This window comes from Neophocaena asiaeorientalis, unplaced genomic scaffold (assembly GCF_003031525.2).
Source record: "Neophocaena asiaeorientalis asiaeorientalis breed wild unplaced genomic scaffold, Neophocaena_asiaeorientalis_V1.1 scaffold23, whole genome shotgun sequence".
Classification (NCBI taxonomy): Eukaryota; Metazoa; Chordata; class Mammalia; order Artiodactyla; family Phocoenidae; genus Neophocaena; species Neophocaena asiaeorientalis.
The window spans coordinates 1,432,656-1,451,531 of record NW_020175047.1 but is presented as its reverse complement, the minus strand read 5'-3'; the positions used below and the strand labels follow the sequence as shown (position 1 = coordinate 1,451,531).

The window sequence follows — 18,876 nt, the reverse complement described above, 5'->3', positions numbered from 1 at the left end:
TTTTTTTTTTTTTTTTTGTTTTTAGGTGCATTCTCTAACTTTCAACATCAGAGGAAGTCCCAGAGACAAAGGGGCTCTGAAGTTAGTCAAACTTCAAACCTAGGCAAATCCTGGCTTTTGTCACTTTCTGGTTCCTCAAACTTGGACATGTTACCTAGCTCTTCTGAACCTCAGTTTTCTCATTTGAATAATGGAGATAAAATACAGAGATTACAGAGTTGTATGAATTACAACTCTTAGAACTAAGAACCAACTCTTAGAAATAAGACCAATAGTTGCTGTTAATGGAATAATTACTATGTACCAAATTCTGTGCTCTGCACTTCATATACACAGTTTATATATGAGACACATAGAGCTATATAATACGTGGTCCATGCTTAATAAATCACAGCTGCTGTCAAAGTGCTATGATTCAGTCAACTGCTAACACATTCTAAGTGCTACATATATCATAAAGGCATGATCCCCACACAGCAAGGTAGAGTGGAAAGAGCACTCACTGACTCTGGTTCCTTGTTCAGAACTACCATTTACCAGCTGTGTGATCTTGGGCAAGTCTGTTGTCTTCTTGGGCCTCCGTGTCTTCCTCTGCACAATGGGATAACAATACCTATGTTCTCAATAGGGATGTGCTGAGGATCAAATAAAATATTGGATGTGAAAACACTCTGGAAAATTTAAAGACACTTGACACAATAAATTTTAAGGTTCTTTTCATGCCAGAATTCTTTATTGTATGTGTTCTTTTTAAGCATTCCTTTGTAAAGAGCATTCCTCTTAGTTTTAAAAACAAAAGCTGGCCAACTTGACGGTTATTAAATTTAGAGAATACAGCAGACTCTACAGCTAGAATGAATGCTGTGAATGTAGATAGAATTGGTAATACAAGAACCAGGTTTCAAAAGCACTTTTAATTTAACTGTCCCTTTGAATGATTAAATGCACACCTTGTTTAAAACTTTGTAACCTAAATGGAACAAGATCATTTGCTATTAGAGATATTTTTCTTCATCTAAAAAGTAGAATGACCAGTGAGTATATTGCACATAGCAAGCCAGAGGTAAATGCATATTGACTTAAATTGAATTTTGACAATACAAAGTTATTTTAAAGAGCAGATCTCTCTCATGGTAAGAAAACCTAGATCAAAATAATGAGAAAAAACTAAATCCGAACCAATTAGTCTCCATAAATGTCTATGTGCTAATAATATCTTATCTTTCTGTATTATTTTACTATTTACAAAGCACTTTCATATATACTATCTCATTTAATCCCCACAAAAATACTGTGGGAAAAAAGAGTTATAATTCCAGTTTTATGGAGAGGATATTTAAGCTCAACTAAGAGGTAGTGGTAGAGGATATTTAAGCTCAACTAAGAGGTAGTGGAAGTGGGATTTGAACTCGAGTCTACCATTGTTCAGAGGCTATGATCTTCTCCCACATTGCACTGAACTAGAAGACTTGACTGAAGATTTGGGTAGATTGCTGGCCACAGTGTGACAACTATCAGATTTAACTTTGAACTCTGTGTACAACGTGAGAATTACATTTGCATCTTTATGCCCACTTGGAGAACTGAGTTGTCAGATGATAAAAACATATGGGCAATTCCCTCATTACTTAGAATAGGGGTTGGCAAACTTTATGTGTAAAGGACTATATAGTAAGTATTTTAGGCTTTGTGGGCCATGTAGTTTCTGTCACAGCTACTCAACTCTGTAGTTCTAGCAGAAAGTAACCATAGACAATATTTAAATGAATGAAGAACACTATGTTCCCACAATACTTTATTTATAAAACAGGCAGTGGGCTGTCTTTGGCCTGGGGCCTGTAGTTTGCCACCCTGACTTAGAAAAAATGCCAGAGGAATACAGCTTTTTAATATTCATTTGTTTATGATTTGGAACAGTGAACAGTCTAACTGGTTTTATCTCTGCTTCTTTAATGTTCCTTTTGAGATATTTTGCTGTTGAGTCTTAAACGTAAATATATATTCTATCCTATCTCTCTCCTAAATAATCACGCAAAATTAGTGAAGTATATCTCAAATATTTTGTCATCTGTTTTTGATTTAGCACAATCTTTCTTTTATCTTTTGTGTACATATATATTTTAAAAGTTTATTTCTAAGGCAAGATAACTTTGTGTGTCTTTGCCTCACAATCACCTTTCACTTTTTTTTTTTTTTTTTTTTTTTTTTGTGGTACGTGGGCCTCTCACTGTTGTGGCCTCTCCCATTGCGGAGCACAGGCTCTGGACACGCAGGCTCAGCGGCCATGGCTCATGGGCCCAGCCACTCCGCGGCATGTGGGATCTTCCCGGATTGGGGCACGAACCCATGTACCCTGCATCGGCAGGCGGACTCTCAACCACTGCGCTACCAGGGAAGCCCACCTTTCACTTCTTTTATCTAGGACTTGTTCTTGTCATTTCCTCCAGTTAATATTTTTTTACCAACTTTATCCTTTCTTTTGAAATACTAAGGAATTCTTGATTGCTTATGATATATTTATAATTCTGTTTCCTGCCTGCACCCCACCGAAAGTAATCTCTCTTTGACTTTTGCTTGAGAAACTTCCATTGCCTACATCTATCTCTAATTTTATCCTATCTGATTTCAGAATTTTTCCACTACATGCCTCTCTTCCCAACTCTTAGCTTCAGATCACTTTCTTTCACTGTTCATTCTGTTTCTCCTTTCTTGACCCCCTCTCTGTTCTCCCAACCCCCTAATCCCTGGAACACTACCCAGTTGGGGACTGCTCTTTCACTTGGATAGTTCCATTTAACCAGGACTCCTCCTCCCTCTGATACACTTCCTCCTTTTAAAGGGCTGACAAACAGTCATCCTTTTCTGAGCCTGTAACTCAGGCTTAGGATGGTGAGATAATATGTAATAGTTGGGTTATGAAAAAAAGCAGGTGATTTCCAATTCTGCCTGGGCCTTGTACAGTTCTGAAGTATCCACATGCAGCAACTGAATGCCATTTTCCATGTCAACTCAAATATCATTCTTTCTAATTTATCTTTGAGCCATGCACACTCAGACTCCATTTGCTTTTGTTTACTGTTAACAGAAGCTGCAACATTCATGCAGAAATAATCATGGACTTGGCTGATAGAACACAAGGAAGAAGAGAAAAGGGAAATAGAAAACCCCTCTGTCATTTGACTGCTCTGTCAGCATAAAAACTGCTAGTTCTCAGTTCTCAGCTTAATGACCAGTTCTAAAGGATACTGTAGAGTTTGTCTATTTTGGAATCATTTTTCAGCTGATAACTCACCAAATCTTTTGGCTTAGCCTCCTGAGCATGCAGATAGATACAGTGAAATAATAAGATATAAGATGGAAAATCTCTTCCGTTTGTCTTGGTGTTTGATAATGTATGCGACCTCTCTGGGTGGTTTAAGCGGTTTAGGTGCATTCTATGAAAAGGGAGCTTTTAATGACAAAACTAATGTGATTATCTGAGTGAGGGTGAGAGGCGTATTGAAGCCTTAGAGAAAGAAAATCTGTTAGAAAAGCTGAATGTATCTGCTTAATCCTTTCTCTAATGTGGATGGACCATACTCTCTGAGAAGAGATGGGTCTTTTATTTTAAACCTATCTTCTTTCCTTCTTCTTTAAAAACATTTTCTTTGCCTTCTTTTTCTCTCTTATTCAAATGCTTATCCTCATAGGTACAGGGACACTTAAAGCTTTTAAACAATTCATTATCTTCACTTTCTCTGGTGTACATGGATCAAAGAGTAGAACCTAAATATTTGGGTACAGAGTTGATTAGTTTGGTACTAAGATTACAATGTTCTACTATCTCCATAATTTCTACACTGTTTAACACAGAATTATTAAAATGGACCTCTTATGCTCTTTTTACATTTTTCCTGAATGTTCACATTTGTTCTAGGAAGTAGAAAGTGAATTAAGTCTGTCCATTTCCTGAACCTCATTTTGCTCTACTCTTTTACAGTTTCCTTTTCACTATTGCATAATAAGTTTTTTAATTTTATATTGCCACAGAATCCCTTCTATCTTAAGTTTCTACCTAAAACAAATAAACTTAGAAAAATAGAATCTAAGAATAAAAAAATATTTGTTTAAAAAATTAAGCATGAGGCTACAGGTATGTTTAGGTACTGTTCGTGTTGTTATTTGTCTCTTATATTATAACTTCTAGGTTGAGTGTGTGTAGTGTAGTGTAGTGGTTACAAATGGAGGCTTCAGAGTGGGTCTGCATTTGAATCCCCGTTCTGCTACTTCTTGTCTGTTTGACTTTGGAGAAGTTTCTTAACCTCTCTGTGCTTTAACTTCCTCAACTGCAAAATGGGGATAATAGTAAGTATAATGCTTCTTAGGGTCATTATGAGGATTTAATAGGACCTGGTGTATAGTAAGCACTAAGTTGATGCTAGTTATATGCATATAATTGTTATTATATGATGTCAAAGAGACATTCGTATACCAGGACTTTGTAGCCAAAGTTTGGGTTCAGAACTTATATTCAGTTTTAAATTTGTTTATCTGTAGCAGATCTCTCTGAGCTTATTTCCTTCCCTGTGAAATGCAGATGGTTATTATATGTTTCTCCCCGGGTCATTGTAGGGAAAGCACCTGACCTCAAGGAATAGTCAATAGTTTTACTAGCAGACTCAGCCCCAGCTGCCTCCTTATCAGTAGATTTATAGTCTAAGTAGGAATGCTGTGCCTTTGTAGAAATTGTTTAGAAGACACTGTTTGCTAGTGTCTACAAAGTAAATGGAAAGTGCAGTACAGGGGCTACCTCCGTGCTGAGTATTTCGGATGGAAGTGGTTGGCAGAGAATCTTTCCTTGTCTGATTAGATCACAGTCCCTAAGTAAATAATCAACAGACCAAGTGCTTGCCCTCATCAGATGGGTAATACCTGCAAATTATCAGGCAAAAACTGAAGTATTGTATGAGGTTGAACCAAAAATGCCAATATTTGTGTTTGACTTATAAACATGGCAATTTCATATGGTTCGGCTTAACATTTACGTATTTTGTGTATCCTATAGATCTTTAATAAAAGTATATGAATATATCCTGTTGAATTACTAGTCTTTAAATAAGCATGGGAATAGTGCTGAGGTTTTGCTAGTATAATTTAAGTATTTTTGGGAAAACTTTATTTACTCTTGGCTACTAAAATTCTTAATGGAATACAGTCTTCCCTCAGTATCCATGGTATCCTCAGGGGATTAGTTCCAGGAGCCCCTGTGTATACCAAAATCCATGGAAGCTCAAGTCCCTTATGTAAAACGGTGTAGTATAGTCAGTGGGCCTCTGTATCCATGGGTTTCCCATCTGTGAATTTAATCAACCTCAGGTGGAAATGTCTATCCATGGATGCCAAACTTGTGGATATGGAGGGCTGACTATATATTTATTGAAAAAAATCCATGTATAAATGGACCCACCCAGTTCAAACCTGTGTTTTTCAAGGGTCAACTGTACATAGAGAAATGTAGAGAGTGTGTCTTTTATCTAGAGGATGATGCTTAGACTCACAGAATCTTTGAGTTAGAGAGGAAATTTAGAAACACCTAAAATAACAAAATTCTCTTATTTCAAATATTTGTAAACAAATTTTAAGTGATATTTTTCAGGCCTACTCTCTATCATACTGGTAGAATTATCAACTGGTACTTCCTTCCTATAAGGCAGTTTGACATGATGTAACAAAGGCCTTAAAAATGTTTATTTCCTTCAAACCAGTAATTCCTCTAAGAATTTATCTCAGGAAAACAAGGGTAGATAGGTAGATAGATAGATAGATAGATAGATAGATTTAGCCCCAAGGATATTTATTGTAGCCTTACTTGCAATAGTAAAAGATTGGGGATGATTCAAATGACCAATTATAGAGTTTCTTCAACTATTCCTCAACTCCCCACCCTGATTGCTCCCCTCTGAATTTCCTCATGTTGGTCAGTGTCCTTATTAGAGTGTGGTGCTCAGAATTGGACACAGTACTCCAAGGGTGCTCTGACCTCACAGAGGACAGTGGACCCAGGATTGCCCTTAATCTGGACATGGAATTTCTATCAGCAGAGGCCAAGTTTCTGACCAGGATGTTCTCTCTGTGTAAGTGGGGCTGCCAAAACCCAAGTATTGTCAGCTGGTGCCAGTCCCCAGCCATGCTTGTGTCTCTTAGGGAGTGACAGTAACTGCTGTTTGCAGAGATGGCTATTCATAGGGACTCCTTTTCTTTGCCTGACAGAGGCCCAGTGTTCTAGCTCTGAGAGGGGATCTGATGCCAGCATGTGAGTCACACTCACTTGTTACTGTTCTCTTCGAGAGTATTAGGCCACTTGCTGCTGCATATCAGCACTCCCTTCTCCCCCTGCCCAGCTTGCACTGTCACCCAGCCTCATCTACCATGCTGTGCTTGAACATAATGCTCTTCTCTGCATTGCATGGGTCTACTCTGTAGTTTTGTGCTGCATTTTGAAAGAGCTAAGTCTAGTGGGGGTGTCCACATGCAGGAAAGAATGCTGATCAACTGTTGGCATTAGATAGTTTAATAAATTCTATGATTGGTTCTTGATTTCCATATATTCTTGAGTATTTCTAATTGGCGTATTTCTCAGGAACACTTTCTGAGAAAAGGGCTATGCAATTAGGTATTTTTGACTTACCATGAATAATTGAGAGTTGTCAGAATAGCAAAACAATCTTTTGCCTTTTCTCTTCAACATGCATTTCCTTATTGCTTTAGGCTTGATAGGTTTTTGCAGCTTTCAGTTTAGTTCAGTTCTGTTTCTTTCTTTTTTTTTACATATAAATTAATTAATTTATTTTTAGCTGTGTTGGGTCTTCGTTGTTGCACGGGGGCTTTCTCTGGTTGCGGCGAGCGGGGGCTACTCTTTGTTGTGGTGCGCGAGTTTCTCACTGCGGTGGCATCTCTTGCTGCGGAGCACGGGCTCTAGGTGCATGGGCTTCAGTAGTTTTCACGCACAGGCTTAGTTGCTCTGCGGCATGTGGGATCTTCCCAGACCAGGGATCAAACCCATGTCCCCTGCATTGGCAGGCAGATTCTTAAGCGCTGCACCACGAGGGAAGTCCCAGCATGGTTTTTTAAATTAAAAAAAAAAAAATTTTTTGGGGGGGGTTCTACATATAAGAGAGATAGATCATATAGTATTTGCCTTTCTCTGTCTGACTGATTTCACTTAGCATAATGCCCTTAAAGTCTACCCATGTTGTCACAAATGGCAAGATTTCATTCTTTTTTATGGCTTAATAATATTCCATCGTATACATGTACCATATCTCCTTTATTCATTCATCCGTTGATGAACATTTAGGTTGTTTCCATATCTTGGCCATTGTAAATAATGCTGCAATGAACATGGAGATGCATATATCTTTTCGGATTAGTGTTTTTGTTTTCCTTGGGTAAATACCCAGAATTGGAATTGCCAGATTATATGGCATTTCTAGTTTTAAGTTTTTGAGGAAGCCTCCATACTGTTTTCAAAGTGGTGTACCAATTTACATTCCTACCAACAGTGCATAGGGTTCCCTTTTCTTCACATCCTTGCCAACACTTGTCATTTTTATAATAGCCATTCTAATAGATGTGAGGTGATATCTCATTGTACTCTTGATTTGCATTTTCCTTTTGATTAATGATGTAGAGCATCTTTTCATATAACTGTTGGCAATCTGTATGTCTTCTTTGGAAAACTGTCTATTCAGATCTTCTGCCCATTTTTAATAGGATTTTTTGTTGTTGTTGTTGAGTTGTATGAGTTCTTTATATATTTCGGATGTTAGCCCTTTATCAGATATATGATTTGCAGATATTTTCTCCCATTCAGTGGGTGGCCTTTTCATTTGTTGGTGGTTTCCTTTGCTGTGCAGGAGGCTTCTGGTTTGACGAAATCCCACTTGTTTATTTTGGCTTTTGTTGCTTCAGGAGTTGTGACTCACAGGCTCTGGAGCGCAGGCTCAGTAGTTGTGGCACACAGGCTTAGTTGGTCCGCGGCATGTGGGGTCTTCCCGGACCAGGGCTCGAACCTGTGTCCCCTGCATTGGCAGGCGGATTCTTAACCACTGTGCCACCAGGGAAGCCCCCCATTGTATATTCTTGATTTGTTTGTCATAAGTTAATTGACCATATATGCATGGGTTTATTTCTGGTCTCTCTATTCTGTTTCATTGATCTACGTGTCTGTTTTTATGCCAGTACCATATTGTTTTTTTGTTTGTTTGTTTTGTTTTGTTTTTGCGGTACACTGGGCTCTCACTGTTGTGGCCTCTCCCGTAGCGGAGCACAGGCTCCGGACGTGCAGGCTCCGCGGCCATGGCTCACGGGCCCAGCCACTCCATGGCATGTGGGATCTTCCCAGACCGGGGCACGAACCCGTGTCCCCTGCATCAGCAGGCGGACTCTCAACCACTGCACTACCAGGGAAGCCCCATATTGTTTTAATTAATAGAGGTTTGTAATATAGTTTGAAATCAGAGAGTGTGATGCCTTTACCATTGTTCTTTCTCAAGATTGCTTTGGCCATTTGGGGTCTTTTATGGTTCCACACAAATTATAGAATTTTTAATTTTATTTCTGTGAAAAATGTCATTGGAATTTTGATAAGGATAGCATTGAATCTGTATATTGCTTTGTGTATGTATATTTTAACAATATTAATTCTTCCAATCCATGAGCATTAAATATATTTTCATTTATTTGTGTCTTCTTCAATTTTTTCATTAATGTCTTGTATTTTTTTTTTTTCGTGGTACACGGGCCTCTCACTGTTGTGGCCTCTCCCGTTGCGGAGCACAGGCTCCGGACGCGCAGGCTCAGCAGCCATGGCTCACAGGCCCAGCCACTCCGCGGCATGTGGGATCTTCCTGGACTGGGGCACGAACCTGTGTCCCCTGAATCGGCAGGCGGACTCTCAACCACTGCGCCACCAGGGAAACCCAATGTCTTGTATTTTTTAATATGTAGGTCTTTCATGTCTAAAATACCTCCTCCCAGGTATTTTATTTTTTGTTTGTTTGTTTTTTTGTTTTTTTGGTGGTACGCGGGCCTCTCGCTGCTGTGGCCTCTTCCGCTGCGGAGTGCTCCGGATGCGCAGGCTCAGCGGCCATGGCTCACAGGCCCAGCCACTTCGCGGCACATGGGATCCTCCCGGACCGGGGCACAAACCCATGTCCCCTGCATCGGCAGGCGGACTCCCAACCACTGCACCACCAGGGAAGCCCTATTTTATTCTTTTTGATGTAATTGTAAATGGGATTGTTTTCTTAATTTCTCTTTCTGATAGTTCATTATTAGTATATAGAAACACAGAAGATTTTTGTATGTTGGTTTTGTTTCTTGCAAGTTTACTGAATTCATTGATTTTTCTTAATAAATTCATGAATTTTCTAACAGTTTTTTTTTTTTGGCCACACCACACAGCTTGTGGGATCTTATTTCCCTGACCAGGGATCGAACCCATGCCTCCTGCAGTGCAAGTGTGGAGTCCTAACCATTGGACTGCCAGGGAATTTCCTCTAACAGTTTTTTGATGGAGCCTTTATGGTTTTTTATATATGATATCATGTCATCTGCATATAGAGGTAGTTTTACTTATTCCTTTCAGATTTAGATGCCTTTTTATTTCTTTTTCTTACCTAATTGCTCTGGCTAGGACTTCCAATAGTATGTTGAATAAAAGTGGTGAGAGTGGGCATCCTTGTCTTGTTCCTGATCTTAGAGTAAAAGCTTTCAGCTTTTCACTGTGAGTATGATGTTTGCTCTGGGCTTGTCATATACAACCTTTATTATGTTGAAGTATGTCCCCTCTGTACCCAGTTTGTTGAGAGTTTTTATTTTTAATCATAAATAGAAGTTGAATTTTGTCAAATACTTCTTTTGCATCTATTAAAATGATCATTTAATTTTTATCCTTTATTTTGTTAATATGGTGGTTCACATTGACTGATTTATTGATGTTGAACCATCCTTGCTTCCCTGGATAAATCCTACTTGATCACGGTGTATGATCCTTTTAGTGTATCATTGAATTCGGTTTGCTAATATTTTGTTGAGGATTTTTGCATCTATGGTCATCAGGGATATTGGCCTGTAATTTTCTTTTCTTGTGGCATTCTTATGTAGTTTTGGTATCAGGGTAATTCTGGCCTTGTAAAATGAACTTGGAAGTGTTCCCTCCTTTTCTATTTTCTTGGAAGAGTTTAGGAAGGATTGATATTAATTCTTCCTTGAATGTTGGTAGAATTCACCTGTGAAACCATCTGGTCCTAGACTCTTGTTTCTTTGAAGGTTTTTGTTTCCTGATTCAATCTCCTTACTAGTATTCAGCCTGTTTGGATTTTCTGTTTCATCATGATTCAGTCTTTTTTTTTGGCTGTACTGCACAGCATGTGAGATCCTAATTCCCCAACCAGGGATTGAACCTGTATCCTCTGCAGTGGAAGTGTGGAGTCTTAACCCCTGGACTGTCAGGGAAGTCCCCCATGATTCAGTCATGATAGGCTGCATGTTTCTAGGAATTTATACATTTCTTCTAGGTTGTTGAATTTGATGACATATAATTGTTTATAGTACTCTGTTATGATCCTTTGTATTTCTGTAGTATCAGAAATACACAGGATCTGTAGTATCTGTAGTATCTCCTCTTTCATTTCTGATTTTATTTATTTGAGTTCTCTCTCTTTTTTTCTTGGTCACTCTGGCTAAAGATTTGCTAATTTTATTTTTCAAAATCCAGGTCTTAGTTTTATTAATTTTTTTTCTATTGCCATGCTCCAGACTGCAGTGTTTCCTGGAGGGGAGCTTTACATGTGTCTGGTGCCCTGGCTTTTATGTCTGGCACCCCAGTTTTTGTGGCTCCCACCCAGGGGACACCCCTTGATCACCTGGCTCTGGTGGCTGGGGGTGGGTGGGTCTTACATTCCTGAGTCCCATGGGACTGTGCTATTGGAGCTCTGGTTCTTGTCAGGCTGCCACCCTCAGGGCACTGCATAGACAGTAGACTGAGGTACACCCCCTAGTCTTTTTGTGAAGGAGACTTCTTTGCTTGTTTGGAGCTTCTGCCTGAGGGGCAGGTTTCAGGTTTAACACGTATTTAGTGGCCTGCAAAGCTGCTCTTAAGGGATGTAGCCCACGGATGCCATCTTGGTGCTTTCCCTCTGCCTTGCTTCAGCTTGCTGATATCACCTAGAAAAGAGCTTATACACTCATCTGGAGCCCTGTTTTTTGTGACTGCCCAGTGGACACTTCCAGATCACCTGACTCTGGTGGCCAACAGGGCTTATGCTTGCAGTCCCACAGCACTGTATATATTTGCATACTTTTAAAAGCTAGTGCTTGAGGGTCTGGCTTCTAGTCATCCTGAATGAAAGGGCTAAGATCCTCCCTTTTGGGATGCTGACAGGTTTTGGCATGTCCTCAACTACTTGGAGTTATTAAAAATGTAATAGGCTGCTTGGATAAGCACAAAGGTTTGAAAGACACCCAAGAGCTAAGGCAGGGTTGAACAACAAGGTTCATCTCCTACACGAGGCCACTCCTTCATGACTGGGAGAGGTGGTTTTTTCTATTATATAGAAACTAACACAGAGAGTCAAACAAAATGAAGAAATAGAGGAATATATTCCAAATGAAAGAACAAGATAAAACCTCAGAAAAAAATCTTAATGAGAGAGATATTAATTTACCTGATAAAGAGTTCAAAGTAATGGTCATAAAGATGCTCACCAAACTGGGGAGCAAGAATGGATGAACACAGAATTTCAGCAAAGAGATGGAAAATATAAAAAAAGTATCACATAGAAGTTACAAAGCTGAAGAATACAATAACTGAAAAAAATTACACTGGAGGGGTTCAACAGCAGATTAGATGAAACAGAAGACAGGATCACTCAACACAAAGACAGGGCAGTAGGACTTATCCAGTCAGAGCAGCAGAATGAAAAAAAGTGAAAATAGCTTAAGGGACTTATAGACTAACATTTACATCAGGTGGTCTAACATTCACATCATAGGGTTCCCAGAAGGAGAAGAGAGAGAGAAAGGGGCAGAAATCTTATTTGAAGAAATAATAGGTGAAAGCTTCCCTAATCTTCCAGATCCAGGAATCCCAGAGAGTTCCAAATAAGAGGAATCCAAACAGACCCATACCAAGACACATTATAATTAAAATGTCAGAAGTTAAATACAAGGAGAAAATATTAAAAAGCAACAAGAAAAAGCAATTTGTTACAGGCAAGGGAGCTCCCATGACTATGAGCAGATTTTTTAGCAGAAACTTTGCAGGCCAGAAGGGAAGGACACAGTATGTAAGGTGCTGAAAGAAAAAGCCTTTCAACTAAAAATACTCTACCTGGCAGTTATCATTCAGAAGTGAAGGAGGGATAGAGTTTATCAGACAAGCAAAAGCTAAAGGAGTTCATCACCATTAAACCAGCCTTATAAGAAATGTTAAAAGGTACTTCTTTAAACTGAAAAGAAAGGTCACTAAGTAGTAACAAGAACTCATATGAAAGAATAAGTCTCACTGGAAAGGCAAATATATAGTAAAGGTAGTGGATTAATTACTTACAAAACTAGTATGAAGGCCAAAAAAATCAAAGGTAGTAAAAATAACTATGAATACAGTAACTTGTTAAGGATATACAAGAGAAAAAGATGTAGAATGTGACTTCAGAATTATAAAATGGGGGAATAATAATGTTGAGCTTTTCAGTGGGATCAAACTTAAGTTGTTATCAACTTAAAATAGACTTTTATCGGTATAAATTGTTATATGTAAGCCCCATGGTAACCACAAAACAAAAACTTATAGTAAATATACAAAAGATAAAGAGAGAGGGATATAAACATACCACTAAAGAAAGTCATCAAGCCACAGAGGAAGAGAGCAAGAGACAAAGAAAGAAAAGAGCTAGAGGAGCTACATAAACAGCCAGAAAACAATGAACAAAATGGCAATAAGCACATATATATTAATAATTACTTTAAATGTAAATGGACCGAATTCTCTAATCAACAGACATAGAGTGGTTGAATGAATAAAAAACCAAGACCATCAATATGTTGCCTATAAGAGACTCACTTTAGATGTAAGGACACAAACAGACTGAAAGTGAAGGGATGGAAAATGATATTCCATGCAAATGGAAACCAAAAGAAAGCTGGGATAGCTATACTTATATTAGATAAAATAGACTTTAAAATAAAGACTATAATGATATACAAAAAAGTGTGTTACTTAATGATAAGGGAGTCAATTCAACAAGAATATATAACATTTGTAAATAGCTTTGTGCCCAACATAGGAGAACCTAAATATGTAAAGCAGATATTAACAGACCTAAAGGGAGAAATAGACAGCAGTACATGAACAGTAGGGGACTTTAATACCCCACTAACATCAATAGATAGATTATCCAGGCAGAAAATCAATAAGGAAACATTGATTTTAAACAGCACGTTAGACTAGATGGACTTAACAGATATTTATAGAACATTCTATCTCAGAGAAACAGAATATACATTCTTCTCAAGTACACATAGAACATTTTCTAAGATAGATCAAATGTTAGGCCACAAACAAGTCTTAGTAAATTTAAGAGGATTGAAATCATATGAAGCATCATTTCCAACCACAGTGGTATGAATCTAGAAATAAATTACACAAAGAAGACTGGAAAATTCACAAATATTTCGAGATAAAGCAACATGCTATTGAACAACCAGTGGGTCAAAGAAGAAATTAAAAGAGAAATTTAAAAACTACCTTGAGACAAATGAAAATGGAAATGTAACATACCAAAATTTATGGGATGCAGCAAAAGCACTTCTGGGAGGGAAGTTCATAGTGATAAATGCCTACCTCAAGAAAAGTCTCTAATAAACAATCTAAATTTACACCTCAAGGAACTAGAAAAAGAACAAGTGAAGCTCCAAGTCAGTAGAAGGAAAGAAATAAAGATTAGAGCAGAAATAAATGAAATATAGACTGTATACTTCAGCTTTAACATCACTATCTAGAGTTCAATATTTGTTTATAAATTTTTTGAGGTAAAATTTACATACAAATTGTGTGTTGTTTGTTGTATAGTCCAGACCCCTATGAAGATAAGAAATATTTTCATAACCTTGAAATTTCCCCATGTCCCTGACTAGTCAGTCCTGCCTTCACTCCCAACCCCAAGTATTACCTGTGACTTTTAGCTCTGATTATAGTCGAGTGTTAGGAGTATTTTGAACTGGGGAGCTGCCTGATATGCTTCTTATAATGTTACAGATGTAGGAGCTTGGTGTAGTTTTTCCAAAAGAAATTTCATAAATTTTGCATTTTCATAAAAATATAGTCATTCATTCAGTAAACATTTAGCTGCCAGATGCCTTGCTAAGTACCAAGGGAGACATTCTGGAATCAAATGAGTGCGGTATCAGCTCTGATAGAAATAAGCACAGGATGAGGAGGCACAAAGAAGGGAGTGATTTAGTTCTCCCTGACTTGAGGGCATAGGCAACAATGGCCTCATAGAGGAGGTGACACTTGAGCTGCGTTGAAGAAGATGAGTTGGTGTTTGCCAGGCAATAGTGGAGTGGGAAAAGGGCATTTCAGTGTGAGCGAAGGCAGTGAGGAGGGAAAGAAGTTGGTGTGGTGGGAATGGTTTTGCTAGGCTGGAGCAAAGGCTGCAGAAGATAAACCTAGAGTGGTAAGTGGGGAGGACTTTGCATACCATGCAAATGACTTTGGTTTATTTCTGTAGTTTGGGGAGTAATTTGAAAGGTTTATTCATTTATGAAGGTGGTTATATGCAATAGATAGAAATCGTCAGGCAATGCCGTTAGATGCTTAAGATTGTTTTATGGTCAAATCAAACTCATATTTCTTCTTTGTTTTATTAAACTGTAATTTTATATTTATATTCGACTCTTCTCCCTTTTATCTCTCTAAAATGACAGGTAGTGTGCCAGTATTTGAAAAATCCCAATGTATCTGATACATGGCTGCTGCAGAATATTTTCCAAGCTCTGAATGTATATTACAATTATTCGGGCCAGGCAAGATGCCTGAATATATCAGAGACAGCAACCAGCAGTCTGGGAGCCCTGGGTTGGAGCTATCAGGTAAGTGTGTATATTTCCCCAAGTGGAACTTACTTTTCACTGATATGGTTGTGCTATAACAGAGAATTTGCAAGATTTTATCACCTGGATCCAAATCTGAGTTCTATTACCGTATACTTTGAGACTATGGATAAGTTTCTTCACTCATACATTCATTAAATACCAATTTTTTTATTTTACTGAAGTAAAGTTGATTTACAATGTTGTGTTAATTTCTGCTGTACAGCAAATTGACTCAGTTATACATATATATATTCTTTTTCATATTCTTTCACATTATGGTTTGTCACAGGACATTGAATATAGTTCCCTGTGCTATAGGGTAGGACCTTGTTGTTTATCTGTCTTATATATACTATATATACTAGTTCAGTTTGGTATTTAATCATCACAAAATATATTCTGAGTACTTACCACAAGTCAGGCACTTTTCTAGGCTCCAGAGACACAAAGGTAAATGAGATACGATCTAATCATCAAATATAGCTTGGTGGAAATGATAGGTAACTAAACTAATGTTACAACAGATCTTGGTAAGTCCTATAAAGGTAGCATTTTATGGACACAGAAAAGAAGGGGGAGTCTAACTAGATTCTGTCTGAGCCTCCATTCATTCCTTCATCTGTACAATGAGACTAGTAATAATAATAGTAATACTTTCCTCCAGAGTTGTTTTGAGGATTAAATATGATAATAGATGTGAAATGAAGCAGTTTGCAAAGAAGAAATGTATAGCCCCAACTTCTGTGACTTCTCAGCTGAGCCTTTCCAGGAATAATGAGAGGTGGTATGGCGTAAAGAACAGGGGCTCTGAAGCCAGACTCCTTGAGTTCAAACCCTGGCTTTACTGCTTACAAGCTGTATGACCTTGGTCAATTTCTTTAACATTTTATGCCTCATCTTCTCACTGGAATCTCTCCTGGTTTGCTTTTTCAGACCTGCACAGAAATGGTCATGCCCTTCTGTTCTAATGGTATTGATGACATGTTCGAACCTCACTCGTGGAACTTTAAGGAATTTTCTGATGACTGTTTTAAACAGTGGGGTGTGAAACCAAGGCCCTCTTGGATCCCTACTATGTATGGAGGCAAAAACATCAGTTTGCACACGAACATCATTTTCAGGTGAATTTTTGCTGATCCAAAGAAAACTTTGGTTGACGGAGACATTTTTAGAATAGCTGAGAAAAGAGAACCAGGAAAATGCTGCACAGTTACAACAATATAGAATACAGCAGTGGTATCCATCATGTTTTTCTACTGCTTGAAAGACAGAGGATGCTGAGAGGTGATATGAATTTTTGCTCTATTACCAGTATGCTTAAAGGCTTAAAAACAACAGCAACAAAGTTAAAATATTAAAAAAATACTCTCCAACACAAAGTGAAGCATCATCTGTTGTTCTCAATTTGTGTTACTATTGTTATCAATGATAATAAAAAAGTTTAATATATATTTAACAAACACTTTTGAAGTGCCCACTCTGTTCTGTCCCAGGCACTGTATGAGGCACTTTAAATAAATTACTTAATTCAATTCTCACAACACCCTTGGAAGCAGTTTTTATAGTCCCTTTTTTACTGAGGAGAAAAGTGAAGGTCACTGTGAGCAGTCACTTGCCAAAACTCATCCAGCTTTGTTTGCAACCTTGGTGTGTCTGACTACAAAACCCATGTTTGTTCTTCTGTTACACTGCTGCACTAGTAGTGTCATATTTGGTATTGGTTCACTTTGGAGTTAATTGAGTAGACTCTATGTGTCTGATTGCAACTTCAAAATTTCCATGTTTTGGCTTGAATATTAGGTTGTTAGTTATTAAAATAGCAACCATTTGATTAAAAATTTCCCCAAATCTATATGGAGATAGTAGAGAGATACCTGTACATATCCCTTAAACTGGACCTATTGTTTAAATTGTAAATGTCTTTCTTTTACAAACTCTTTTAAACAGAGTTACATTTGACCTTCTAGACATGGCCAATAGCTTTTAGGAGTGAGGAATGCTGTTTTGACTGAAGGATCACTCTCTGGGTTTAGGCCAGTGGCACTGCCCATTTTGCAAAAGAGCCTCTGTCTTATTGGGTTCATGCTATTTTCTCACTCAGTAGGGTACCTGCCCCCACTATATGGAAAACTTAAAGATTCTTTTTAATTTCCTGAAATTGTTTTCCTTGTCCTCAATAGGAGTCTGCAAAACTATACTTTTCATCTCAACCTTATGAAGTGACAGTTGAGCAAATAAGTATATTTAAGGTATTTAAGGAAACTGCCAAGTTAGGATGTTTGAAATCAGGAAAACATGAAAGGACTGAGAGGACTGAAAAAGGCTTACGTATAAGCCTTGGGTGTCCAAGGTCATCTTGTTGCCTCAGAGGAGGAAGTACTTTGTCATGTTCTTGTTTTTCTTTAGGACCTTACCTCCAAGTAGTATTTGTATGGATTTCTCTAGCATGCCGATGCTGTAAGCTCAAAGCTGAAGTTCAAGTTGAATTGTAAAGTGGAGTCTTTAAATCCTTGTATAAAGGTTTTAATATCTGAGTTTTCGTCAAATACATTATCCTTTTTTATTGGATTCAACCATTACAGATGAGTATTTTAGTGATCCATTTGTCCTTTTATACTGTTTTCCTTAGGGTATCAAAATAACAATCGTCATCATCATCATTATCATCATCATCATCATCGGTGGAAAGGATAGATTTTGTGAAAAAAGGTTGAGGAGTAGAACTGAAGCCAGTAGGTGGAAATTATGGCTCAGTGTTAAAAACTTCTAGCTCAGCGTAAGAAAGGACTTCCTAACAGAGTTGTGCAAAGGCAGAATGAGCTGTCTTAAATTACTTAAGCTCTTTGACCCTCAGTTTTCTCTTCTGTAAAATCACCCACAGAGTTGTTGTGATGCTTAAAAAATTTAACCTAGTGAAGTACTTGGCCCAGACCTAGCAAATATATATGCTCAAAAAATGTACGTTGAATGAATAAATGGAAGTATACTCTCAGCCTGTACTTTACCTTCTAGCCAACAGGGGACTTATCTGTCCCTGAATGTCCTTTCCTTCCCCTTTTTTCTTTTTCCTAAGGCTCGGGCATCCTCCAAGAAACCTTCCCTGACACCTCCAGGGAGGTTAGGTTTCCCCCACACACTTAGCTCCACTAAGGCCTGTGACTGTCCCTTAGCGCCCTGTGTGGAAATTATCTGTTTGTGTTTCTATCTGCCCCATGAGACTGTAAACTTCTCAAAGACAGAGACTTTGTCTTAATCATCTCTGTGCCTTTAGCACCTGCTACAGTGACTGGCACAGAGTGAATGCCTAATATGTTTGATAAGGATGAGGAATGATATAAAGCTCAGAAAGGCTTCAGAGGCATGTGAAAGTTTAAAGGCAGAACTATATGAAAATGCTGGTTTATCTTTGTGCAGTGGCAAGACTACTTTTAAAAAGAAATCTTTTCCCATATGCTGCTAGGTGTGAAGAATTCAATGTAAAACTTAAGTTATTTAAAAATTCAAAATTCTACTGCTTTTCTGAAGAAAGCATATTCTGAAAGTAAAAGAGCAGCTTTAGGTGTGTCTGTTCTGTCTACTTAGTGACCATCAGCTAGAAAACATTACTGGTTGATGAGTAAGAAAATGTCCAAGGAACCATGTGGAAAGTGTATTTTATGTTCATGCTTCTCTCAAGTCACCTCACACAAATCCAACTGTGACTGCTTTTCTAGTTAGAAAATTCAGTCTGTTTTTAAT

The 18,876-nt window shown here is 38.0% G+C and overlaps 1 protein-coding gene across 5 annotated transcripts in view; it reads left to right on the top strand.

The window, feature by feature from the left end:
* Positions 1 to 18,876, top strand: part of PRCP (prolylcarboxypeptidase) — a 73,178-nt gene that overhangs the window by 46,939 nt on the left and 7,363 nt on the right. For all 5 annotated transcript variants that reach the window (XM_024763582.1, XM_024763578.1, XM_024763581.1 and 2 more), the window contains exons 8-9: positions 14,971 to 15,135; positions 16,072 to 16,259. In XM_024763582.1, coding sequence (XP_024619350.1) covers positions 14,971 to 15,135; positions 16,072 to 16,259 — 353 coding nt within the window. The remainder of the gene's footprint in view (positions 1 to 14,970; positions 15,136 to 16,071; positions 16,260 to 18,876) is intronic.